Raw genomic sequence first — 26,580 nt, 5'->3', positions numbered from 1 at the left:
CTGTTTCTAGGAGGTTTAGGGTTAAGGTTAGAATTAGTGTTAGAATTCCATTAAGGGTTAGGGTGAGGAGCTAGGGTTTAGTTTGAGGGTGAGGAGCTAGGGTTTAGTTTGAGGGTGAGGCGCAAGGGGTAGGGTTCATTTTAGGGTTAGGGTTAGGAGCTAGGGTTTAATTTGAGGGTGAGGAGCTAGGGTTTAGTTTGAGGGTGAGGAGCTAGAGGTAGGGTTCATTTTAGGGTTAGGGTTAGGAGCTAGGGTTAGGGTGAGGAGCTAGAGTTTAGTTTGAGGGTTAGGAGCTAGGGTTAGGGTGAGGAGCTAGGGTTTAGTTTGAGGGTGAGGAGCTAGGGGTAGGGTTCATTTTAGGGTTAGGAGTTAGGGTTAGGAGCTAGAGTTTAGTTTGAGGGTTAGGAGCTAGGGTTAGGGTGAGGAGCTAGGGTTTAGTTTGAGGGTGAGGAGCTAGGGGTAGGGTTCATTTTAGGGTTAGGGTTAGGAGCTAGGGTTAGGGTGAGGAGCTAAAGTTTAGTTTGAGGGTTAGGAGCTAGGGTTAGGGTGAGGAGCTAGGGTTTAGTTTGAGGGTGAGGAGCTAGGGGTAGGGTTCACTTTAGGGTTAGGAGCTAGGGTTAGGGTGAGGAGCTAGAGTTTAGTTTGAGGGTTAGGAGCTAGGGTTAGGGTGAGGAGCTAGGGTTTAGTTTGAGGGTGAGGAGCTAGGGGTAGGGTTCATTTTAGGGTTAGGGTTAGGAGCTAGGGTTAGGGTGAGGAGCTAGAGTTTAGTTTGAGGGTTAGGAGCTAGGGTTAGGGTGAGGAGCTAGGGTTTAGTTTGAGGGTGAGGAGCTAGGGGTAGGGTTCATTTTAGGGTTAGGGTTAGGAGCTAGGATTAGTTTTAGGGTTAGGAGCTAGGGTTAGGGTGAGGAGCTAGGGTTTAGTTTGAGGGTTAGGAGCTAGGGTTAGGGTGAGGAGCTAGGGTTAGTTTTAGGGTTAGGAGCTAGGGTTAGGGTGAGGAGCTAGGGTTTAGTTTGAGGGTGAGGAGCTAGGGTTAGTTTTAGGGTTAGGAGCTAGGGTTTAGTTTGAGGGTGAGGAGCTAGGGTTAGTTTTAGGGTTAGGAGCTAGGGTTAGTTTTAGGGTTAGGAGCTAGGGTTAGTTTTAGTGTTAGGAGCTAGGGTTAGTTTTAGGGTTAGGAGCTAGGATTAGGTTAGGTTATTGGGTTAAAGTTAGGGTTAGGTTAATAGGATTTTGAATGGGACTGTTCCCACAAGGTTAATTGTGCGAGACTGTGTGTGTGTGTGTGTGTCAGCTATTACCAACCTCTGTACCCTGTATGGGACCGGTGTCACAGGAGGATTTGACATTTTTAAAACAAGCAAAACCCCAGAACAAAGAGCTGTTTAAAAGCATGCTTATGATGCACTTATCAAGCATTTTATTGCTACCAGTCCCATCGCTGGAGGGTGTATCATTTCTGCTCCCTCAAAGCTTTCTGTTTGAGAACTCAGCCCCTATAATCACATGGGCTGCAAACTTGCCTTAGGGAGCGAGATAGAGACAGATAAAGAGAGAGAGACGAGGAAAGAAAGAAAGTGAGGTGGTGGTGCATATGAAATATACAACTATTAAAAGGCCCAGTGCAGTCAAAAACATTATTTTCCTGTGTTTTATATATATTTCCACACTATGAGATTGTGATGATACTGTGAAATTGTGAAAATAATCATACCCTTTTAGTGTAAGAGCTGTTTGAAAAGAACACCTGACATTTCAGCCTGTTTTGGTTGGCTAGGAGAGTTCCAAACCTCTCTGCCAATAACAGCAAGTTTTCAGTTCCCCCTCCCCACTCATACCTCTCCCAGAAAAGTCCTAGCTTGAGAAATGGCTCTTTGCTGAGAAGCTATTTTTGTTTATTTTTGACCATTTTAATTGAAAACAAATCACAGTAAGGTAATTAATTATTACCCAGAAATGATTTGATATTGAAATAAAAACAGCTGCATTTTACCAAGGAATGTACTCAATGGTACTCATGTACTCACAATGGTACTCACACTGCTCACATGAGTAATATTAAACAGTGTGTGTGGTCAGCAGATTGAACTAATCTGAACAATGGCAGTGTCCGAATACCTATACTTACGTTCTAAATAGTAGCCCGTTTGAGTATGCAATAAATCAAGTAAACGTTAAATGCCCGGATGTCATACTAACTTTGGCTTTGAAAACAGCTTATAATCAGTTGATCAATTAGATATGGCGATGCACTACCGAAATCAATGAATAGCGGAAAACAATACAATATCTTAGTTTTGCGAAAGTAGTTAGAAAATACAATGTGAATTTTCAAAAATCTAGTATGTTTTAAATGCCGGGATTTTATACTAATTTCAGTTTTTCACCTTGTATAATTTGCAGCACAATTTTGGGAAATGTCGCATTGGAAGAGGGGAGCTGCAAGTTTTGAAAGCTAGAACTCTTGGAAGATGGCGAATAGAGAAGCTTCTGTGGTGGTGTTAAAATGTTAGTCGTTTTTGTTCTCTTTAAAAGGATCGCGTCTGTTTCATCACACAGATTTGAAAACAGATTTGCAGCTTGCTGCCTGCTTTGCTTTTAGCTAGCTAGTAGGAGTAGAAGTTCTAACTGTTCGAACAGTAACGTTACTTGCTGTTGAGCGACCACTTCATATTTAACTTTAGCCTAATTAGCTAGCTAGCCAGCCAAGGCTTTTGTTCAAACTGTTGCAGGGTCTGATGACAATAGCAGGCATTTAATTCAGTGGCAAACAACTCGTGAACACCTGAAATGGCGCCAACGTAAGGTTTTGAGTAAGTAATATGGCCATAGCTAGCTGTCTGTTACATGCACTATGCAATAGCTATAACTACAGTAACGCAGTAGCCTACATTCCTATTGTCCACATTCCTGGTCCCAACACTTCTCTTTTCTTAAATTTTTCACCTCAGTTTATCTGTGTTGACGCTATGCTATATTAGTTTCTTCCTGAATGTCTACAGCCTGAACGGGTCTATATTAGTTACTGCCTGAACAGGTCTATATTAGTTACTGCCTGAACGGTTACAGCCTGAACAGGTCTATATTAGTTTCTGGCTGAACAGGTCTATATTAGTTTCTGCCTGAACGGGTCTATATTAGTTACTGCCTGAACAGGTCTATATTAGTTACTGCCTGAACGGTTACAGCCTGAACAGGTCTATATTAGTTTCTGGCTGAACAGGTCTATATTAGTTTCTACCTGAACGGTTACAGCCTGAACGGGTCAATATTAGTTTCTACCTGAACGGGTCTATATTAGTTTCTACCTGAACGGGTCTATATTAGTTTCTACCTGAACGGGTCTATATTAGTTTCTGCCTGAACGGGTCTATATTAGTTTCTGCCTGAACGGGTCTATATTAGTTTCTACCTGAACGGGTCTATATTAGTTTCTACCTGAACGGGTCTATATTAGTTTCTACCTGAACGGGTCTATATTAGTTTCTACCTGAACGGGTCTATATTAGTTTCTACCTGAACGGGTCTATATTAGTTTCTACCTGAACGGGTCTATATTAGTTTCTGCCTGAACGGGTCTATATTAGTTTCTACCTGAACGGGTCTATATTAGTTTCTACCTGAACGGGTCTATATTAGTTTCTGCCTGAACGGGTCTATATTAGTTTCTACCTGAACGGGTCTATATTAGTTTCTGCCTGAACGGTTACAGCCTGAACGGGTCTATATTAGTTTCTGCCTGAACGGGTCTATATTAGTTTCTACCTGAACGGGTCTATATTAGTTTCTACCTGAACGGGTCTATATTAGTTTCTACCTGAACGGGTCTATATTAGTTTCTACCTGAACGGGTCTATATTAGTTTCTACCTGAACGGGTCTATATTAGTTTCTACCTGAACGGGTCTATATTAGTTTCTACCTGAACGGGTCTATATTAGTTTCTACCTGAACGGGTCTATATTAGTTTCTACCTGAACGGGTCTATATTAGTTTCTACCTGAACGGGTCTATATTAGTTTCTACCTGAACGGGTCTATATTAGTTTCTACCTGAACGGGTCTATATTAGTTTCTACCTGAACGGGTCTATATTAGTTTCTACCTGAACGGGTCTATATTAAGTTTCTGCCTGAACGGTTACAGCCTGAACGGGTCTATATTAGTTTCTGCCTGAACGGGTCTAGTTTCATTCCACATAACCTGTTATGGTGAAAGTAATGGTAAACTGCACTCATTACTGTTTCAACTTGGAACTTCAATTTGATAAAGCATGTGGCAGTCTAGCAATCTACACAAGTTCACACAACTCTACTTGGCTTATATATTGGTTAAGTCTTCTTAGGATCTACATAAAGGAGTGAGAGCTGGAGGGGAAGCTGTCACCTGCATGGGTGAAAAACCTTAAGCAAAAATACATGGTACGCTACTGTATGTTATCTTGACATTTATTACTGTGCTGTACTTAGCTAATAAAGTGATCCTTTTTCTCTGAGAGAAACAACCCTTTCCATCGATTTCCTATGCTTCAATGGCACATTCATGTAAGTGTGAAGATATACATGTTAGAAATGTGCAAGTATTCCAGAGAAATGTACTGCAGTTTAAATAATACCCGTTACAGGGATTTACATGAAGTATGTTTGATGCTGAACGTTTGATGCTGAACGCTATCCTTTTCCATATTTTTTAGGAGTTGAAAGCTCCACCCACCGGAGTCAGCACGGAGGGAGAGGAGGCTACAGCTGCTTCCTGGAAGTGGTATGCAGTGATGGATGAGGCGCTGTGGGGCTGCCATTGCATCATCATCTACTCATCCTCTCAAGGTGCAGCTGTGGGCTCCTCTCCCTCCCAGAAGGGTCCAGATGTGGAGGCTGGAGAAGGAGCGGGAGGAGGTGACTGCCATGGAGGCATGCCTTATGGTCATTTTACAGGCCATGATTAAGAAGTAGTTTTAAGTATTCTGTATGTATTTTATTTATAGTTATTCATTTATTAATTTTGTACTATTTTTGGTGTCCAAGGTGGAGTTGTTTTTTCATTTTAAACAGTTTCTTGTTTGTAACAAAATTGTATCTACTGTTTTTGGAGCGTTGGGCCAGTAACCGAAAGGTTGCTGGATCGACTCCCCGAGCTGGCAAGGTAAAAATCTGTCGTTCTGCCCCTGAGCAAGGCAGTTAACCCACTGTTCCCCAAGCGCTGAGGACATGGATTTCGATTAAGGCAGCCCACCGTACCTCTCTGATTCAGAGGGGTTGGGTTAAATGCGGAAGTCACATTTCAGTTGAAGGCATTCAGTTGTACAACTGACTAGGTATTCCCCTTTCCTTGTACTTTCAACATTTCATGATTAAAAATTGCACTCGCACATCTGAGTTATATTGTTGAAGGTGCATGTTAACAACTAGCTCACTTGAAAGAAAAAAATGTACCCCGACACTGCTATTGCTAGTATCCATTTTCTATTAAAGCACAGGTGTCGGCAGCTTTTCGCTCTACTAAACTAAATAAACCATCTTCAATATAATAATAATTGATTACATTTCTATAATGCTTCTCATAACAATCTCAAAGCGCATCAAAAGGGAAAAAAACAACAAGCAATATATTACCATGAGTAGCCCAGCTATACTTGACCACAGTAGGTCAACCAATAGAGGCCAAGTCTGACTGCATACATCCTCCAAAGATGGAGAGTTCATGGGTTGACCAAAGTAAGGTGGTCAGGGCGATAGTTGATGAAGATGGAGTCTGGCGATATTTTAGAGAGCTACTCTGGGAACCAGCCTGAGTCGTGTAGCAACTGGACTGCTCCTTCACAATGCGTGGAACCCACTTGGGTGATGCCTCAGCAGCTCTGGGCGCCAGAAAGCTCATCACACAGTTCAGAGTAGTACTAGCCAGTCGTCCTCATTACGAGCCCTCTGCCTCAGCACTGCATTCCTCTACTGCACCTCCCATTCCTCTCAAGCTTCATGTGACTCTTCAGTTGAGATACATGTGTAGGCATACGGTACACTCAAGTTTACGTCGTTCCAAATAAATGGTAGCTACTTAGTTAAGTGTAGCCCAAAACAACTTGACTCCTGTGTAGTGAAAGGTCACTGGGTAGGGCTACAGACGATGCGTTCCGGTTCATATGTGAAGCCGTAACTGATGCTGCGTTCAAGACAACTGGGTGAAAACTCTCCGATTGGGCAAAAATCATTTTGAACATTCATCCAACTTGGAATGACAAGTCAGAAACTCAGACACCATCTTAGAGCTCCGACTTCAAGATCATCGACGTCATGATTTTTGTAGTCTGATGTCGTTTTGTTTCCGAGTTCCCAGTAGTCTTCAAAGCACTAAAAGTAATGCAGTGGCATGCTGTGCTATATAGTGGTACGATTAGTACCCAGTTGAAGTAGTAGGCAGGTAGATTTTTACAACACAGACATGTCTATAATGAATTAACATTTTTGGGGTTTAAGGGATGTTGAATCAATGTTGATATCAAAATATTATATCGAAGTCCAAAATACTTTTTTGGGATGGATATTGATATGTTTGAGCAAAAGAACACAGCAATAGCCATGGAAAAATGCATAGAATTTGAGTAAATTTGCAACATGTTCTCTCAGATGCATGTCAAAATGTGTAGAATTGCAGAAAAGTGGCATAATAGTTCAGCCGGAATTGTCCATTGTCACACCCCTCTGCCATGGCCACCACCTAAGACCCTTTTTGATACAGAAAAACCCTGATATCCTAAGAAGTCTCCACGATGCCCTCTGCATAGTCCCAGCCTAGACTGGCAGCAGCCTCCCCTTCCACTGCTAGAGACAACATAACAGCAGTCCCAGCAGGGGGTCTGGGTAGGAAAGAACCCCCATGCCATCCTCAGCACTGAGTGAGGTGCAGTATAGGGTGAATTAAGGCCATCATGCAATTTTAATGTCCCAGTGGTCAGGTCACTTCACCTTCCTCACACGCTTCCTCTTTCTCTCCTTCTCTCTCACACACTTTAATTCAACCTGCATCTCTGTCTGTTTCCTTAATTTAGTACATCATTCACTTCTTAATACATGCCTTCCTTACCTCTCCTTCCTCAACCTCTTCTTAAAACAACACTAAGCAATGAAAGGGATGGATCCCACACTTCTTCTGTCTCTTTCATTCTTTTCCAATACTCTATAGCCTCCTTACCTCTCCTCCCGCTCTTCTTAAAACAACACTCAGTTGACAGTGGTGTGGAATAGATCCCATCCGGTCAGCTCAACTCTGGTTACCAGTCAAGCTCTATATTATTGTTCTCACGTTACAGTAAAACATGTAAGGAGGTAGTGACACGTTAGTCCACTGGGATCCCCGTTCTGACAGGGCACCACCAGAATAGAATAACTGTGATTATAGGACACACACAAGAGTGGTCACACAGTACATACACACTGTACACACTTTAAATACTTTATTAGAATCCACAAATCACATTACATCATAAAGGATTCAAACATGTTAAAGGTCGTTGATGTAAGGACATAAGGAAACAGAGCAGTACCTTCTCCTCCACACAGCTAGGCTGCCCATAACAGCTGAAACAGAGCAGTACTTTCTCCACACAGCTAGGCTGCCCATAACAGCTGAAACAGAGCAGTACCTTCTCCTCCACACAGCTAGGCTGCCCATAACAGCTGAAACAGAGCAGTACCTTCTCCTCCACACAGCTAGGCTGCCCATAACAGCTGAAACAGAGCAGTACCTTCTCCACACAGCTAGGCTGCCCATAACAGCTGAAACAGAGCAGTACCTTCTCCTCCACACAGCTAGGCTGCCCATAACAGCTGAAACAGAGCAGTACCTTCTCCTCCACACAGCTAGGCTGCCCATAACAGCTGAAACATAGCAGTATCTCCTCCACACAGCTAGGCTGCCCATAACAGCTGAAACAGAGCAGTACCTTCTCCTCCACACGGCTAGGCTGCCCATAACAGCTGAAACAGAGCAGTACCTTCTCCTCCACACAGCTAGGCTGCCCATAACAGCTGAAACAGAGCAGTACCTTCTCCTCCACACAGCTAGGCTGCCCATAACAGCTGAAACATAGCAGTACCTTCTCCACACAGCTAGGCTGCCCATAACAGCTGAAACAGAGCAGAACCTTCTCCTCCACACAGCTAGCCTGCCCATAACAGCTGAAACAGAGCAGTACCTTCTCCTCCACACAGCTAGGCTGCCCATAACAGCTGAAACAGAGCAGTACCTTCTCCTCCACACAGCTAGGCTGCCCATAACAGCTGAAACAGAGCAGAACCTTCTCCTCCACACAGCTAGGCTGCCCATAACAGCTGAAACAGAGCAGTACCTTCTCCTCCACACAGCTAGGCTGCCCATAACAGCTGAAACAGAGCAGTACCTTCTCCTCCACACAGCTAGGCTGCCCATAACAGCTGAAACAGAGCAGTACCTTCTCCTCCACACAGCTAGGCTGCCCATAACAGCTGAAACATAGCAGTATCTCCTCCACACAGCTAGGCTGCCCATAACAGCTGAAACAGAGCAGTACCTTCTCCTCCACACGGCTAGGCTGCCCATAACAGCTGAAACAGAGCAGTACCTTCTCCTCCACACAGCTAGGCTGCCCATAACAGCTGAAACAGAGCAGTACCTTCTCCTCCACACAGCTAGGCTGCCCATAACAGCTGAAACATAGCAGTACCTTCTCCACACAGCTAGGCTGCCCATAACAGCTGAAACAGAGCAGAACCTTCTCCTCCACACAGCTAGCCTGCCCATAACAGCTGAAACAGAGCAGTACCTTCTCCTCCACACAGCTAGGCTGCCCATAACAGCTGAAACAGAGCAGTACCTTCTCCTCCACACAGCTAGGCTGCCCATAACAGCTGAAACGTAGCAGTACCTTCTCTACACAGCTAGGCTGCCCATAACAGCTGAAACAGAGCAGTACCTTCTCCACACAGCTAGGCTGCCCATAACAGCTGAAACATAGCAGTATCTCCTCCACACAGCTAGGCTGCCCATAACAGCTGAAACATAGCAGTACCTTCTCCTCCTCACAGCTAGGCTGCCCATAACAGCTGAAACAGAGCAGTACCTTCTCCTCCACACAGCTAGGCTGCCCATAACAGCTGAAACAGAGCAGTACCTTCTCCTCCACACAGCTAGGCTGCCCATAACAGCTGAAACAGAGCAGTACCTTCTCCTCCACACAGCTAGGCTGCCCATAACAGCTGAAACAGAGCAGTACCTTATCCTCCTCACAGCTAGGCTGCCCATAACAGCTGAAACAGAGCAGTACCTTCTCCTCCACACAGCTAGGCTGCCCATAACAGCTGAAACAGAGCAGTACCTTCTCCTCCACACAGCTAGGCTGCCCATAACAGCTGAAACAGAGCAGTACCTTCTCCTCCACACAGCTAGGCTGCCCATAACAGCTGAAACAGAGCAGTACCTTCTCCTCCACACAGCTAGGCTGCCCATAACAGCTGAAACAGAGCAGTACCTTCTCCTCCACACAGCTAGGCTGCCCATAACAGCTGAAACAGAGCAGTACCTTCTCCTCCACACAGCTAGGCTGCCCATAACAGCTGAAACAGAGCAGTACCTTATCCTCCACACAGCTAGGCTGCCCATAACAGCTGAAACAGAGCAGTACCTTATCCTCCACACAGCTAGGCTGCCCATAACAACTGAAACAGAGCAGTATCTTCTCGACACAGCTAGGCTGCCCATAACAGCTGATACAGAGCAGTACCTAGCCAGTTGTTTTGCTCTACTCTTAGGTAGGCCTGTAATCTGAAGGCTATGTACAGTAAGCCTATGTAGCTGGTCCAGACTGCCAGATATCAACGCCACCAACCTGCATCTGTATCCCAGGGCGACCAAGCGTGAGAGTAAGGCTGGGACCTTACGATACTATATTATCACGATACTTCGGTGATGATATGATAAGTATTATGATTATGACGATTCTCTATGCATTGTGATTCTATACTGCGATTCAAAACATTTCTCACCATATGTCTGCTGCAGAGGGGCAAGACTGAGCCATGACAAAAATAGTTTTGGTCAGTCATGGAAATAAAAGTGCTGAAAACAAAGTGGCTCCCTATTTAAAATTAAGATGGAGAACAAGCTATGAGGAAAAAATACTGAGTTTTGGTGCAGGTAATGCTTTAAAAAACGATATCCAGATATGTGATTCCATTATCCCCCCATCACTAGATATGAGGGACTGGTACTCTCACTCTCACACACACACTCACACACACGAAAATGCTAGCAAACCCTCTTTTCAAAAATTAATTACCCTGGTTTCCATTATTGATGTTTATCTGGAACAGAACACTAAATAATGCAACTACACTTTCCACACAGTCACAGTGAGTGGCATCCACACACAGTCACAGTGAGTGGCATCCACACACAGTCACAGTGAGTGGCATCCACACACAGTCACAGTGAGTGGCATCCACACACAGTCACAGTGAGTGGCATCCACACACAGTCACAGTGAGTGGCATCCACACACAGTCACAGTGAGTGGCATCCACACACAGTCACAGTGAGTGGCATCCACACACAGTCACAGTGAGTGGCATCCACACACAGTCACAGTGAGTGGCATCCACACACAGTCACAGTGAGTGGCATCCACACACAGTCACAGTGAGTGGCATCCACACACAGTCACAGTGAGTGGCATCCACACACAGTCACAGTGAGTGGCATCCACACACAGTCACAGTGAGTGGCATCCACACACAGTCACAGTGAGTGGCATCCACACACAGTCACAGTGAGTGGCATCCACACACAGTCACAGTGAGTGGCATCCACACACAGTCACAGTGAGTGGCATCCACACACAGTCACAGTGAGTGGCATCCACACACAGTCACAGTGAGTGGCATCCACACACAGTCACAGTGAGTGGCATCCACACACAGTCACAGCTAGTGGCATCCACACACAGTCACAGCTAGTGGCATCCACACACAGTCACAGCTAGTGGCATCCACACAGTCACAGTTAGTGGCATCCACACAGTCACAGTTAGTGGCATCCACACAGTCACAGTGAGTGGCATCCACACAGTCACAGTGAGTGGCATCCACACAGTCACAGTGAGTGGCATCCACACACAGTCACAGCTAGTGGTATCCACACACAGTCACAGTTAGTGGCATCCACACACAGTCACAGTTAGTGACTGGCTCAGCACAGAGACAGGGACCATCCAGCACTAGCTACCAAGACCATAGCGGCTGACCAACAGTCTGGTCACCAACAGACCAATTCCAGATCTCTCCCTGAAGTGTGGCAGCCTGTGCCCCCCTTTACTCTTTCTCATGATTTAAAAGCAGTAAATCGGTATAAGACATTTGGTGAACATTATGCTCTAAACCGATGCAATACTTTTAACCCTGGCAGTCCTGAGAAAAAAAGATATTTTCATTGATCTGACTTTCATTTATCTGCATGTCCAGCCCTTATATTTTGCATCACAATTAAGTGTTTTACCATTTTCCTTTCAGGACAACCGGGGCTGCAAGTAGAACAAAAAGTACAGAAATTGTTTGCTCAGTGGAAAATTATATTTCAACTGGTCAGTGACAACTGTGTGGAGTTAAGAGTTTGTGACAGCAACTATGTGAGCTTATAACAGTATTATAGACACTATGTCCTAGGATTTCCTATGGTCTTCTCTGTAGGAGAACCCCTTACAGTATTATAGACACTATGTCCTGGGATTTCCTATGATCTATGTATAAGAACCCCTTACAGTATTATAGACACTATGTCCTGGGATGAAGAACCCCTTACCTACAGACACTTTTGTAAAAAGACCCGGCCCGCAGTTATAATTATTTGAGATCCGCCCTTGTCTCACAAACGCCGCTCTGGTCATCCCCCGTTAATCCCACAGACTAATGGTTATCCATCCCACAGACTAATGGTTATCCATCCCACAGACTAATGGTTATCCATCCCACAGACTAATGGTTATCCATCCCACAGACTAATGGTTATCCATCCCACAGACTAATGGTTATCCATCCCACAGACTAATGGTTATCCATCCCACAGACTAATGGTTATCCATCCCACAGACTAATGGTTATCCATCCCACAGACTAATGGTTATCCATCCCACAGACTAATGGTTATCCATGGATGCAAAATAAATAGATTAAGCAATTGGTTCAACCAAGACTCCTGTATCTAAAACTAAAGGTGCTAATAGTAGTCCAAAACATGCCAGTGTATTTGGAAAATATCCATGTGGGGAAGTGAATCATATATATATATTAAATGCAGTTTGTTTTAGTAAATAGTTTTGTTGTGGGGGTAAAAGTATTAGTCAGTGATAATAAACTGTTAGACCCCGTTGGTTATACCAATCTCCAGCTAGCAAAGACAAACTCCTTAATGCACCAAGTGGACCGACTGCCTCCCTCTCTCCCTCCATCCACCAAGACTGTGTTTCTACTTCCATAGAGAAACAGTGAAACCAAGAGAGAGCAGGAGAATGTACAGAAGAATATAGGAATAAACAAACAACTGAATGGTGGGCGGAACTAAGGCCCCAAAAGACACACAGAACCACTATTTTATTTTTTTCTCCCAGTCCAGTCTTTGTTACAGTACATGAACCCTGGTCAAAAGCCGTGCACTATATAGGGATGGAATAGGGTGTCATTTGGGATGCACGCTGGACGGGGGCCTGTATCGGCCCTAGGCTTCATCACGGATAAGGATCCATGTGTAAGTTCGGGAGGGTTATCATCTCGGACCCTGAGATCCTTTAACACTAGAAAATGCGGGCCTCGAGGGCGGACCCCCACTTTGAGCCAATGAGCAGTCATTTTGACTCAAAACATTCTAACAGTCTAATAAATATGGTTGTGTTTATGGAGTGTTTATGAAGGTTTTGAATAGGAACAGAATAGGAAACAAAATAGCATTTTCATTAGTTTATGTGACTGTAGGCCATCTGTTGCCGCGTGCTCATGTGTGGGGGAAAAATATATTTTTAAAAGGACCTCGTCTCTTCAATTCTCTGAGTTATTTGGCAATGGTAAGGGTTTTGGAAACTCTGAATCTGCTCTTTCTGATAATATATAGAAATCATGTCTTACCTGCATGTGACTGTAGGATTCTAAAAAGTCACTTTATGGCGCTTCGGGCAAAGAAAATAAACATGTCCTCTTTAAAAAACTGCTTATAACACAAACTCTGTTTGTGATATTGGAATTCTTACACCAATGCGTGTTAAATAGACATATTTAGGAAAAGTCAAGGAGGCAGGGGGCATGACTTTAAAAATGGCAGAGATTTTTTCATTTTAAATTCATATTGAGTGAAAATGACTCACTCTGCTCTTCTAGTGTTAAAAAGCCCAGTGATATAACAAGAGCCTTTGCGTGAGTGGGGAGGGAGGGAGAAAAAACAGACTGTGTTTGGTGATGCTGGTGGTTAGTGATGGAGCGCGTGTGTGTGTGTGTGTGTCTTCCGCAGGAAGCACTGTAACCCTTTCCTCCATTGTTAACAGTTCAGGTTAATCGTAACACAATGGGTGTAATGGACGTTTGTTTTTCTTACTTGGGGCTGATTATGGGACCTGGAGTGGGGCGATGAAAGCCCTGCACTGGCCAGTATGGTGGGAGGGAGAGGGGGAGAGAGGGCGAGATAGACTGTGGGGGGGAGTGGGGCGATGAAAGCCCTGCACTGGGCAGTATGGTGGGGGGGGAGAGGGGGAGAGATAGTCCTCACATCCTCCCCTGGCCCTGTGTGGAGCAGCCACCTGCCCACCCTCAGATAGCCACCCTCAACCCTGAATACAAAGCCCTTCTGGGCAGAGGTGTGTGGGGTGGCCTCTGTACAGCATGGCTAGCTCCTCTGGCTCCAGATAACAGGCTACTAAACAAGCAAGCAGACTACCGGCTCCAAGCAGGGACACACAGAGCTAAGAATAACCTATGAAATATCTTTAGATCAACTATGCCTGATTTAAAATCAAATGCACCCAAATACTGCTAAGGTTCAAAGTGGTCAAGATTGAAGATGGTGGTGATCCCAGATATGTTATGTGTGGTAATGATCAGTCGATAACACATATCTGAGTAAGTATTTGATGGATAAGAGACGGGAAAACAGTGTGTGTGTGTAGTTTGCCTTTCTGCCTGTGTGTGTGGGTGTATAGTCAGTCCTACAGTAAAGTTAGGGCCTCAATGCTCAGATCACTGGAAACAGTTCTGTCCCAGAGTTGGCATGGATGTTCCCAGTACCACGCCAGCTCACACAACGTCCTAATATGGCACTGCAGAGAGCAGGTCGTTATGGGAGCTTGAGTCCCTAGAGATCACTAGCCCTCGTTTTGACGTTTTCCCACAGGAAAGAGAAAGGAGACGGCCATGGCTCTTTGGTCAGCAAAGTAAGAAACCTTTCCTCCAGTTTTGCCCCTTTCTAAAGTACCATCAACTGACTGCTGGGTGGAGTAGAGTTCAACTAACTGGGTGGAGTAGAGTTCAACTAACTAGGTGGAGTAGAGTTCAACTAAAAGGGTGGAACTCACTGGGTGGAGTAGAGTTCAACTCACTGGGTGGAGTAGAGTTCAACTCACTGGGTGGAGTAGAGTTCAACTCACTGGGTGGAGTAGAGTTCAACTCACTGGGTGGAGTAGAGTTCAACTAACTGGGTGGAATAGAGTTCAACTCACTGGGTGGAGTAAAGTTCAACTCACTGGGTGGAGTAAAGTTCAACTCACTGGGTGGAGTAGAGTTCAACTCACTGGGTGGAGTAGAGTTCAACTCACTGGGTGGAGTAGAGTTCAACTAACTGGGTGGAGTAGAGTTCAACTAACTGGGTGGAGTAGAGTTCAACTAACTGGGTGGAATAAAGTTCAACTATCTGGGTGGAGTAGAGTTCAACTAACTGGGTGGAATAGAGTTCAACTAACTGGGTGGAGTAGAGTTCAACTAACTGGGTGGAGTAGAGTTCAACTAACTGGGTGGAGTAGAGTTCAACTAACTGGGTGGAGTAGAGTTCAACTAACTGGATGGAGTAGAGTTCGACTAACTGGGTGGAGTAGAGTTCGACTAACTGGGTGGAGTAGAGTTCGACTAACTGGGTGGAGTAGAGTTCAACTAACTGGGTGGAGTAGAGTTCAACTAACTGGGTGGAGTAGAGTTCGACTAACTGGGTGGAGTAGAGTTCAACTAACTGGGTGGAGTAGAGTTCAACTAACTGGGTGGAGTAGAGTTCAACTAACTGGATGGAGTAGAGTTCAACTAACTGGGTGGAGTAGAGTTCAACTAACTGGGTGGAGTAGAGTTCAACTAACTGGGTGGAGTAGAGTTCAACTAACTGGGTGGAGTAGAGTTCGACTAACTGGGTGGAGTAGAGTTCGACTAACTGGGTGGAGTAGAGTTCAACTAACTGGATGGAGTAGAGTTCAACTAACTGGGTGGAGTAGAGTTCAACTAACTGGGTGGAGTAGAGTTCAACTAACTGGGTGGAGTAGAGTTCAACTAACTGGGTGGAGTAGAGTTCAACTAACTGGGTGGAGTAGAGTTCAACTAACTGGATGGAGTAGAGTTCGACTAACTGGGTGGAGTAGAGTTCAACTAACTGGGTGGAGTAGAGTTCAACTAACTGGGTGGAGTAGAGTTCAACTAACTGGATGGAGTAGAGTTCGACTAACTGACACCTGGATGAAACTACTGTAAAATATTGAACTCATATCTGCCTCAAAAGAAGGACACTTGAATTGTCTTTGAAATACACAACAATATTAGTGAACCCATGTGGGGTAAAACTGAAAGCAGGGTCAATGGTTTTTATTTTTATTTGACCCTTAATTAACTAGGCAAGTCAGTTAAGAACAAATTCTTATTTTCAATGAGGAACAGTGGGTTAACTGCCTTGTTCAGGGGCAGAACGACAGATTTTTACCTTGTCAGTTCGGGGAAAAAATAACAGCCTCTTTGAAAGTACAGTAGCAGTAAAACCAATCAACATTTGATAAGGCTTCCAAGAGTGAGAGAATTGAGATGCCTGACCGAACACATCTACTGTACATGAACCTATTCCTTTACACATAATTTGCACATCAAACACACTGGCATACAAACCACCCAGACACACAAATCCATCCCCAAAGGACAGAAGCGTCAGGCGGAGAGTCATGTGAACTTAATAAAAAACAGTGAACAACGTGTGACGACTCTGGCAGAAACTCTGTTATTACCAGAAGGCAATATCACTAACAATCCAAAAACAGCATATAGCCAATAGAGAGAAACAGATTGGCATCTATTGTTTCAATTCTAGGCCTGGACTTATTTAGTCAACTGGTTTGGTCGACTGATATTTCTTTGGATGAGCAATAAAGCATTGTAGTTAAAATATTTAATAAGAAAGCGATCGTTAAATAATTAGCAAAACATTCAATAAACCGCTCCATGTCCGGAAATTGCATTCAAGAATGAATGTGACTGTTTCTAGTCTTTGCTTTAATAAAGGCTTTACAATTTTTTTTTTTAAACGTTAGACTCTGGTATGCTTATCATTTATTTAGTGTTGTTTAAACGGTTCCAAACAGTCAGAAAAGGTTTATTGTAATCTAACAGCATCTGTTTGGAAACACAATACGCAGACAAAGCTTGTTCCTTACCTTCTTTTTCTTCATCTCCAGTATTTAACAACTAGTCACATTTATTCCACACATCTGACTTCCCCTTTACTTCCTGAGAAACCAGTACACATTCCCCCATCTCCAGTTTGTCACGTCCTCTGCATCAACTTTGCTGTTACGGTGTTCAGAGTTTGTTAAAACCAATTTATTGATGTGGTTATGATGTGCTATAGGTCAGGCCCTGTCAGTCATGTGCATGAGATGCATACGTGTCATGTGCACGTTTAGGGAATAGGGACTGTTTTAACCTAAACAATTTAGCGATTTCAGTAACAGAACTTTTCAGTAAGAAATGGCTGTAATTTTTATTTATTTATATATTTGACCCTTATTTTACCAGGTAGGCTGACTGAGAACACATTCTCATTTACAGCAACGACCTGGAGAATAGTTACAGGGGAGAGGATAAAAGAGACAATTGTAGACTGGGGATGATTAGGTGACCATTCCCAGATTGGGAATTTAGCCAGGACACCAGGCTTAACACCCCTACTCTTACGATAAGTACCATGGGATCTTTAGTGTCCACAGAGAGTCAGGACACCAGGCTTAACACCCCTACTCTTACGATAAGTACCATGGGATCTTTAGTGTCCACAGAGAGTCAGGACACCAGGGTTAACAACCCTACTCTTATGATAAGTACCATGGGATCTTTAGTGTCCACAGAGAGTCAGGACACCAGGGTTAACAACCCTGCTCTTATGATAAGTACCATGGGATATTTAGTGACCACAGAAAGTCAGGACATCCGTTTAACATCCCATCTGAAAGACAGCACCCTACACAGTGCAATGTACCCAATCACTGCCCTGGGGCATTGGGATATTGTTTTAGACCAAAGGAAAGAGTGCCTCTTACGGGCCCTCGAACACAACTTCCAGCAGCATCTGGTCTCCCATCCAGGGACCAACCCTGCTTAGCTTCAGAGGCAAGTCAGCAGTGGGTTGCAGGGTGGTATACTACTGGCAGGGTGGTATGCTACTGGCAGGGTGGTATGCTTCAGGGTGGTATACTAAGTGGTATACAGCAGTGGGTATACTACTGGCAGGGTGGTATACTACTGGCAGGGTGGTATTCTACTGGCTGTTGGCAGGGTGGTATACTACTGGCAGGGTGGTATGCTACTGGCAGGGTGGTATGCTACTGGCAGGGTGGTATACTACTGGCAGGGTGGTATACTGCAGGCAGGGTGGTATACTACTGGCAGGGTGGTATACTGCTGGCAGGGTGGTATACTGCTGGCAGGGTGGTATACTACTGGCAGGGTGGTATACTACTGGCAGGGTGGTATACTACTGGCAGGGTGGTATACTACTGGCAGGGTGGTAGACTACTGGCAGGGTGGTAGACTGCTGGCAGGGTGGTATACTGCTGGCAGGGTGGTATACTGCTGGCAGGGTGGTATACTGCTGGCAGGGTGGTATACTACTGGCAGGGTGGTATACTACTGGCAGGGTGGTATACTGCTGGCAGGGTGGTAGACTACTGGCAGGGTGGTATACTACTGGCAGGGTGGCATACTGCTGGCAGGGTGGTATACTACTGGCAGGGTGGTATACTGCTGGCAGGGTGGTATACTACTGGCAGTGTGGTATACTGCTGGCATTATGTTGCAGCTTCAGCAACACGGACAGTGCGATTCACACTGTTGATGCTCTGTGGTGGTCGCTGCAGCATGGAGGACAGAGAGACAACGGATACTAATCCCCCAGTCACTTACTGACATTTTTTAAAAACACAGTCTGAGCTCGGCACGTTTTAAAATTTCAACCAATCAATTGGTCGAAATAACAGATGACAAGATGTATTTTTAGTCGGGGGCATCCCTATTCAATACACACTCAATGGTAAATGAAGAAAATAACTATTTCTATTGTGTATTCTCTGTCTTCAATAAAACATTGACAAAATGGAGGAAGACTGAATGTATTGCACTGTGCCCTTTGACAGCATTGCCGTGAAGACATACGCCTCCAAAAGCATTTACACTTTAGACAGTTTGACAACAGTTTGTGATTTGAATACGAAAAGTGACAATTCAATCAAATATATACAGTAAGTAAAACATGCATAAAAGACTACGTACAGCTTTGAAATATTTTAAAATAAATACATTTTAATAGTCACACCGTAACTGCTCAAAGACTAAATCAATTCAGATAGGACTGCTGTACAGGCAACTCTGAAAACCTCTCGATGGAGCCTGTACCCAGAACACTGGATTCATTGCAGAGGCAGCCTCAATGTCTGGCCACACATTCATCACTGCAAAATCCCTAACATGAAAACATCCATAAAAGAAAGTAATCAACCTGAATCACACTTTCTTTTTCTTGCCATCTCTCATTCAGTCTCTTTCTTCTTCAAATATACAAAATCCAATAAATATTCAACTTTGGTCCACTAGGAAAATAAAGCCCCTGTGTCCGTTGTATATTTGCTCCCAAATGTCAGAGTACTAAAGAGAGAAAAGTGACAAGAAGCCAAAACTTGTGAAAAAGTCTAATAAATATCCAGTAACATTAGTTTAAAAACACTTTAGCACTACATAAGGTTCCATTTGGAACAGCCTGGTCTGAACCAGCCTGTTTTATACTGTAGTGTTGTGGCCCCGGCGGGAAAAGTGAAATGTCTTGAAGCATCTGGGTCTGGACATACAGTGGTACTGTTTAACGTCCCACATTAACGTGTGTGTGTGTGTGTGTGTGTGTGTGTGTGTGTGTGTGTGTGTGTGTGTGTGTGTGTGTGTGTGTGTGTGTGTGTGTGTGTGTGTGTGTGTGTGTGTGTGTGTGTGTGTGTGTGTGTGTGTGTGTGTGTGTGTGTGTGTGTGTGTGTGTGTGTGTGTGTGTGTGTGTGTGTGGCACAGTATTACTGTGGCCATAATGTTTATCTTAGGGCTCTCTCTCACTCCACAGCTGCTATTCTGCTCTTTCTCCCTCTCTTTATCCCCCTGGCTTTCTGTGATGTAATGAGCAGGAGGAGAAAGGTAGGGGGCAGACAGACGGACGAGACGTTTACCACACCCAGCCAGAGGCAGAATGTTCCTCAGCTAACAGCAGCTCACAGCATTCTCAGTACTCACCATCAACATTCACTTTCATTAACGTTAAGACATATGTGAGGTTGATTTAATGATTCCCAACCCTCCCTGTGCTCCACAACGTAAGAGCCCCATCGGTATAGCAGCAGACACTCCTAGACTAGAACAGATCACATATGTGGGGCAAATCTTTGGAGATGATCAACTATTCTGGAGCTTAATCACTTTTCTATAACCTTCAGCTTTGACACAACGACCACATTCTCCTCATAAGTGAAGTGCAATGTAGTTTGGTTACAGAGCCGAACAGGCTCTGATGATGAGGAAGTTTGTCGAAACAAGAGTCATCCAGTCAATGATTACGCTGATCCCTCAGTAGTAACTAGTTCAAATGAGACTACTAATTAAAGCCCGACCATTGTTTTTTTGGGGATCCGATACGATTCAGATTTTTGGGGTGACAAAACGTACTGATACATCTGCCGATATACTCTTTTCCACATAAATTGCCGTCCAAGAAACACACTTGAAATGTTGATTTCTTACACTGTGAAATGAGTAACAGTTCATGGGGACAGCCACAATCATTCAGGAAAGCATGAGATTCTTTTTTTTCATCGTTTATCGGTGGAATAGCCAATATTATCGGTCAGGCTTTACTAATAATCCTGGTGTTTGAGCACCTAAACAAAGTCCTCTCTGTCTCTGCCTCAGAACACCCCAGATGTAAATAAATGATGTAGACCTAGAAGATTCTCTTCAGAGTTGGAGGTTGTTGCACCCCTCAGCGCACAATGTTCTAAATCATCTGTTTCTGTAAAAACCACAAGGGCAAACATTTAAATAAGTTATTGACAGCTCCCCTCAGGCATAAGAAAGCAGCAATCAAGTGTTTCTCCGTTTTTTTAAAGGCCCAATGCAGCTATTTTTATATTAACATCAAATCATTTCTGGGTAACAATTAAGTACCTTACTGTATTAGTAGTAGATTATAAATGCCGCAGGCTGCCTGGGGCTCAACCCTGCTAGGTTCTCCTTGTAACCCCGCTCCTCTGCTCACTCTACTGGCATCCTGGTGCTTGCCTACGGAGGAGCAAGGGGAACTGCCCCTCCCTAACGTCAGGCTATGTTCAAACCCTACATCCCAACCCGAGCGCTCCATTCTGCCACCTCTGGTCTCTTGGCTCTCCCACCCCTACGGGAGGGACGTTTCCGCTCAACTCAGTCAAAGCTCTTCTCTGTCCTGGCACCCCAATGGTGGAACAAGCTTCCCCTGAAGTCAGGACAGCCCCATCTTTCTGAAACGTCTGAAACCCTACCTCTTTGAAGAGCATCTTAAATAACTCTCACAGTGTTTTACTGGCACTGACTTTGCTGATAGATACTTTGTTGAGGGAAAAATGTACTTGATACGACTGTGATGTGTTGTTGTCTCACCTAGCTGTCTTAAGATGAATCCGCTAATTGTAATTTGCTCTAGATAAGTGCGCCTGCTAAATTACTAAAATGGAAATGGAACAGGAAAAAAATTAATTTTGACTGCATTGGACCTTTAAGTAACGCGAGTCCTTTTTTGCATTCTATACATTGTAGCACAAATACAAATAGTTTCACAAACTGCTAGGAAGATACAGAGTCCCAACAAAAAACCCTCCCCTAAAACAATGTGTGTTCTTCTTACAGTTTGTGTTTTTGGCAAGTACTGTCAGAAGGGAGGTCTTCAGTCACCACTACTCTCACCCGCTGAAACAACGTAGCCATAACGTCGTCATCTATATCAGGAGTCAAAGGTTAGGGTAACTCCACATCCCACCTCTCCCACCGCTCTCATGGCTGGGGCTGAGCCTTGCCTGTACTTCCCAAGTGGGTCTCACAGCTCTCAGGCCCTGGAGACGATCCCGTCAGTGGCAGCAGTGGCCAGGGACGCAACCCTCCAACAAACCTTCAACTGTCGATAAACAGCAGCATCTGCAGCATCTGCAGCGACACAACTCCCTGTGAAGCCTGTTCCCTTTAGCTCAGCATCAGTATGGGACATGCTTAGTGCTATAACAACACGATACTCTGACTCAACCGCCACAAGGCTCTCTGGGAGATCCTAGACATGGCATGTGGAGCGTGTGCAGATGGGCCCCTGTCCGTACCCTGGTGATGGGCTGAAGGACTTCTTACTGTCCACGCGCTGCACACAGAACAAACAGAGGCGTTTTAAACCCTTCCTGAAGGCACTGTTGGACAGACTATAGATCAGACAGTTAAAGAAGCTGTTGCTGATAGCCAGCCAGGTGGTGATGAACGAGGCGGCAGGGTGACTGTAGATGTCAGCGCTCTCCAGCAGGAAATACAGGATATAGGGAAGCCAGAGGAGGTAGAAGACGCTGGTGATGCGGAACAGCACCATGGCATAGCGTTTGTCCGTGCACGCCGGCGCATGCTGCGGCTGGCCATCCTGTCCTAGAGAGCCTTCCTGTGGGCCGAAGCGGGCGCGGCGCTCGCTGATCTCCCTCGTATGCTGCCGGCAGATCCGGAAGATGTTGACATAGGTGAAGCAGACCGTCATGGCGGCTGGCGCGTAGAGCAGCGCCACAATGAACGATGTGAAGAGCGGCCTCGTCTCCCACTCCACCGCGCACCACTCCACCACGTCGCCGTGGTAGCCGGGCTTCCCCCAGCCGAAGAAGGAGGGCAAGAAGACAAGGGCAGAGTAGACCCAGATGAGGAGGATGCACGCGCGGATCCGGCACGGCGTCGCCAAGGTAGCGTACGACAGAGGCCGTGTTATCGCCATGTAGCGGTCCACGCTAACACACGCCAGCGACGCCATGGAAACGCTCTTCAACACGGAAACCATGTAACCAAACACCTTACAGGTCAGCTCCTCGTCCAGGCCTTTCAGGTGGTGGAGGAGGGACAGGGATGGGATGAGGCAGCTGACACCCACCAACAGGTCTGCGTAGGCCATGGTCTGGATGAAGGCACTGGTTGTGTGGTGCTGGAGAAGAGGAGCACAGTGGAACACAAAGATCACCACCAGGTTGCCAGAGATGATGAGGACGGTAAGCAGCAGGATGATGGCTACCTCCAGTAGACAGGTGTTTAAGATCTGGCTGTAGCCCACATCCAGGAGGCAGAAAGGAGGGCCGCTCAGGTTGAGGAGCTCAAGCTCCAGCAGGTCCAGGGAAGAGTTCATCATCTTGCAGCCAGAGAGCTTCCTGAAAGCTCCTGGTCTGAAACCAGATCAACCGGCAGAGGGCAGGAAGCTCCAGAAAGATCCTTGTCTGGTCTGATCCTAGACTCGGAGACAGGGGGCTTGGCTGGGGCTGGTAGTCCTGGTTCTAGTCCTGGTCCTAGCTCAGCAGCAGATCAGGCTGGTGGCCGAGAGAGAGGAGCCGTGTACCCTCTGCCATATCAGCAGCAACGTGAAGACTAGCCCTCGTCCACGACCAGGATCTGGGAGTCCCCCAGGGCATCCCTCACTGTGCAGACACAGACAGTTCAATCATGCAGACACACACAGATGGAGGAAAAATACTATGGCAGCCTATCCTTCTACTCCTCTGGTTCTCGCCTTAGAAAAGACAACAAAATATAGAAAACTGTCAACAAGTTTGATCGTCTTGGCTTACAGGAATTCCTGTATGTTTCTAAAAGATGCAGTCACAAATTCTGAAATATTCCAGGTGATATAGAGTTCGATGTTTCCAGAGACTTTGTGTCCTCTCCAAACACGGAAAGATCAGGCGGATCACATCCAAAGAGCAGAATTTCTACACAGCAACTTCAGCAGAAATGATCCTCCACGAATGTCTTAGGCAGTCCCGGTCTCCCTCACGCAGGGAAAGGTGAGTATAAATGTAATTGAATGAAGATGAAGGCGCAGCCTCAAGGTGGTGATTGGCATTTCAAACAGAGTCTGGGTCTACTCAGAAAGGCAGCAGCGTGTGGAGTGGAAATGAGAGAGCAGGAGGAGCAGGCATACCGATGCAGCGACCCCAACCTCTCTCTCTGTCCCTTTCCCTTGCTCTCTCCCTCTTCTGTGGAGCGGATCCAGTCTTGTTTCTCTCACGGTCTGCTCTCTCTAACTACCTCTCTCTCTGCTCCTTCTCTCCCTCTTCTGTGGAGCGGATTCAGTCTTGTTTCTCTCACGCTCTGCTCTCTCTGCTCCTTCTCCCCCTCTTCTGTGGAGTGGATTCAGTCTTCTTTCTCTCACGCTCTGCTCTCTCTAACTACCTCTCTCTCCCTGCAGCAGGCAGGGCAGAGACACTCCTCCCCCTGTTCTGGCTCCAGCCAGTAAGCAGCTGTGGGTACACAAGTCTCACTCGTTCATCCCATGACTGACTGACTGACTGACTGGCTGGCTGGCTGGCTGGCTGCACACAGCATACCCCTGCCGCCATTATCTAATTCCCACACACACCACCTCTCTCTCATATACACACACCGTCTTATCTAGAAACAACTGGTGCATTATGGTCATACCAGTCTCATGTTAAAAAGGCCCTTTCTCCCCATCTCTCCTCTTGTTAGATACCTTTAGGATGTATATAACCACATTTGGATTCCAGCGGTTTAGCTAGCATATGTTTCTGTCTGCAGCCATATAGGTTTTAATATTGGGTTATTTGTACACTGCTATAATACAAACAATGTCCTCGCTCTCCCAATACCATGGTTGGAGTTTCACTTCCATTTTTATGAAGTTAATCAGGAAGTTAACCGAAATGCCAATCCCAATTGTTCCTCATTGCTTGACTGATACACACGTAGTACCTCGCTAGTACTAGACGAACTCTCTCAGATTCACACATTTTCACATAGTTGAAATGACATCAGTGGATGTTATCTATGCCTTGGGTCCTTGGTGTCACCCAGTTGATGCTAAATCAAATAAATACTCATGTGTTTTCTGGAACTATATGTACTGTGTATTGTTATAGTAATTGTCTTAGCAGCCAGGACTTTCCCATCAAACTGTATTGTGGGAGATGTTGACTTTATATGAGCAGGGCATTGGGAGTACACTATTTTAGCATATCTGTGTTTTCAAACTTTATTCTCCATCTTGTGAAGGAATTTAGCATTTTTCTTAAACTTTAACCGCAAACACCACAGAAACACTCAAACGATACGTTTGCAGTCATTGAATGTGCTCCCAGTAAAAGCCTGTGTGGATGTGGGCGCTGGCCAACATTAGCACCTCCCATTAACATGCAGCATATCAATAAAACAATACAGAATTTGACATTTAAGACCATACTGCCAGAGTTTACAACATGTTTAAGATAGGCTTATGTGATTTGTATTAATATGAATATAGCTAGTGTCCTTCAGGGGACTCACTGTGTGAGATGAGTGTGTTTACATGCACTTCTTTCCTCAAGGCCCTTCATTGAAGTGTGTGTGTGTGTGTGTGTGTGTGTGTGTGTGTGTGTGTGTGTGTGTGTGTGTGTGTGTGTGTGTGTGTGTGTGTGTGTGTGTGTGTGTGTGTGTGTGTGTGTGTGTGTGTGTGTCATCTCTCATACACCTGCTTCTCATTAGGCTTTTCCTTCATTTAGCTTCTGCTCTGAGGACCACAGTTTATCTTCTGCTCTGAGGACCAGAGTGTCTTCTGCTCTGAGGACCACAGTTTATCTTCTGCTCTGAGGACCACAGAGTGTCTTCTGCTCTGAGGACCACAGAGTGTCTTCTGCTCTGAGGACCACAGAGTGTCTTCTGCTCTGAGGACCACAGAGTGTCTTCTGCTCTGAGGACCACAGAGTGTCTTCTGCTCTGAGGACCACAGTGTGTCTTCTGCTCTGAGGACCACAGAGTGTCTTCTGCTCTGAGGACCACAGTGTGTCTTCTGCTCTGAGGACCACGGCGTGTCTCCTGCTCTGAGGACCACAGTGTGTCTTCTGCTCTGAGGACCACAGTGTGTCTTCTGCTCTGAGGACCACAGTGTGTCTTCTGCTCTGAGGACCAGAGTGTCTTCTGCTCTGAGGACCACAGAGTGTCTTCTGCTCTGAGGACCACAGTGTGTCTCCTGCTCTGAGGACCACGGCGTGACTCCTGCTCTGAGGACCACGGCGTGACTTCTGCTCTGAACTGAAGACGCTCATCACAACACAGTCCAGTCATGCCTCCCACAGATGTAGGCCAAGGACGGCCGAAACCGTCACAATTAAAAACATCAAGTTTTGAATCGCGAGTTGTGCATTTTCCTTTCTTAAGCTCATTTATTTTTTGGTTGCACCTTTTCTCAAGTTGGTTGACAACCCTTCCTCACGTAAAAACAATGAATAATGAAGATGAAAGAGTTGTCATTGGTCAGACTGACAGAGCATGACTTAGATGTTGCCTACTGGTCTGTCCCACAATGACTGACTGCATTGTCTTTGAGTTTCTTCCCAGACGCATCACTGTCTGTCTCTCCGCCGTCCGTCCATCTCTACCGCAGTGTGTCTGTCACGGTCCGGATGTCTTTGTTAGTTCTGCAGTGTCTCATCAGGCCTCCTGGCAGAGAGATGGATGTAGCGTGATGAAGCTCAAAGATGCACCGCCAGGGTGGGACACGCACCTCTCCCCTCTGCACACACCAGAGGCTAAGTATAGAGGCTATATTTATCATATACAAGACAACTCTGGGCTCATCCATTATGAATGAATGAATGAATGAATGAGAGAGATTATTCTCCACGACATGATCAACTGGCTTTGTATGATAATACATCTAACATACAACAGATGTAATAACAACAACAAAGGAAACCAAGTTCCACAACCCTCCAGGTAGAAAACCTCTTCTTGGAAGAATTAGAAGATTGACTCTGACAGAATGATGCTTCAGGATAGTGACAGGCTTCCGGT

General features: G+C 45.4%; 2 protein-coding genes across 2 annotated transcripts in view; both read right to left on the bottom strand.

Moving 5' to 3' along the window:
• Nucleotides 1-26,580, bottom strand: part of LOC123999278 (rab GTPase-activating protein 1-like) — a 168,881-nt gene that overhangs the window by 51,035 nt on the left and 91,266 nt on the right.
• On the bottom strand, nt 18,791-24,020 carry LOC123999277 (probable G-protein coupled receptor 21). The gene has a single exon (XM_046304872.1). It carries the CDS (start codon nt 22,925-22,927, stop codon nt 21,833-21,835), a length of 1,095 nt encoding a protein of 364 aa, XP_046160828.1. The 5' UTR covers nt 22,928-24,020; the 3' UTR covers nt 18,791-21,832.

This window comes from Oncorhynchus gorbuscha, linkage group LG16 (genome assembly GCF_021184085.1).
Source record: "Oncorhynchus gorbuscha isolate QuinsamMale2020 ecotype Even-year linkage group LG16, OgorEven_v1.0, whole genome shotgun sequence".
Taxonomy (NCBI): Eukaryota; Metazoa; Chordata; class Actinopteri; order Salmoniformes; family Salmonidae; genus Oncorhynchus; species Oncorhynchus gorbuscha.
The sequence above is the reverse complement of the archived record's forward strand: the minus strand, read 5'-3'. Positions and strand labels throughout refer to the sequence as shown.

Bases quoted from the DNA above. Each gene is read 5' to 3' on its own strand.
- LOC123999277 (XM_046304872.1), bottom strand. From the start codon at position 22,927: ATGATGAACTCTTCCCTGGACCTGCTGGAGCTTGAGCTCCTCAACCTG.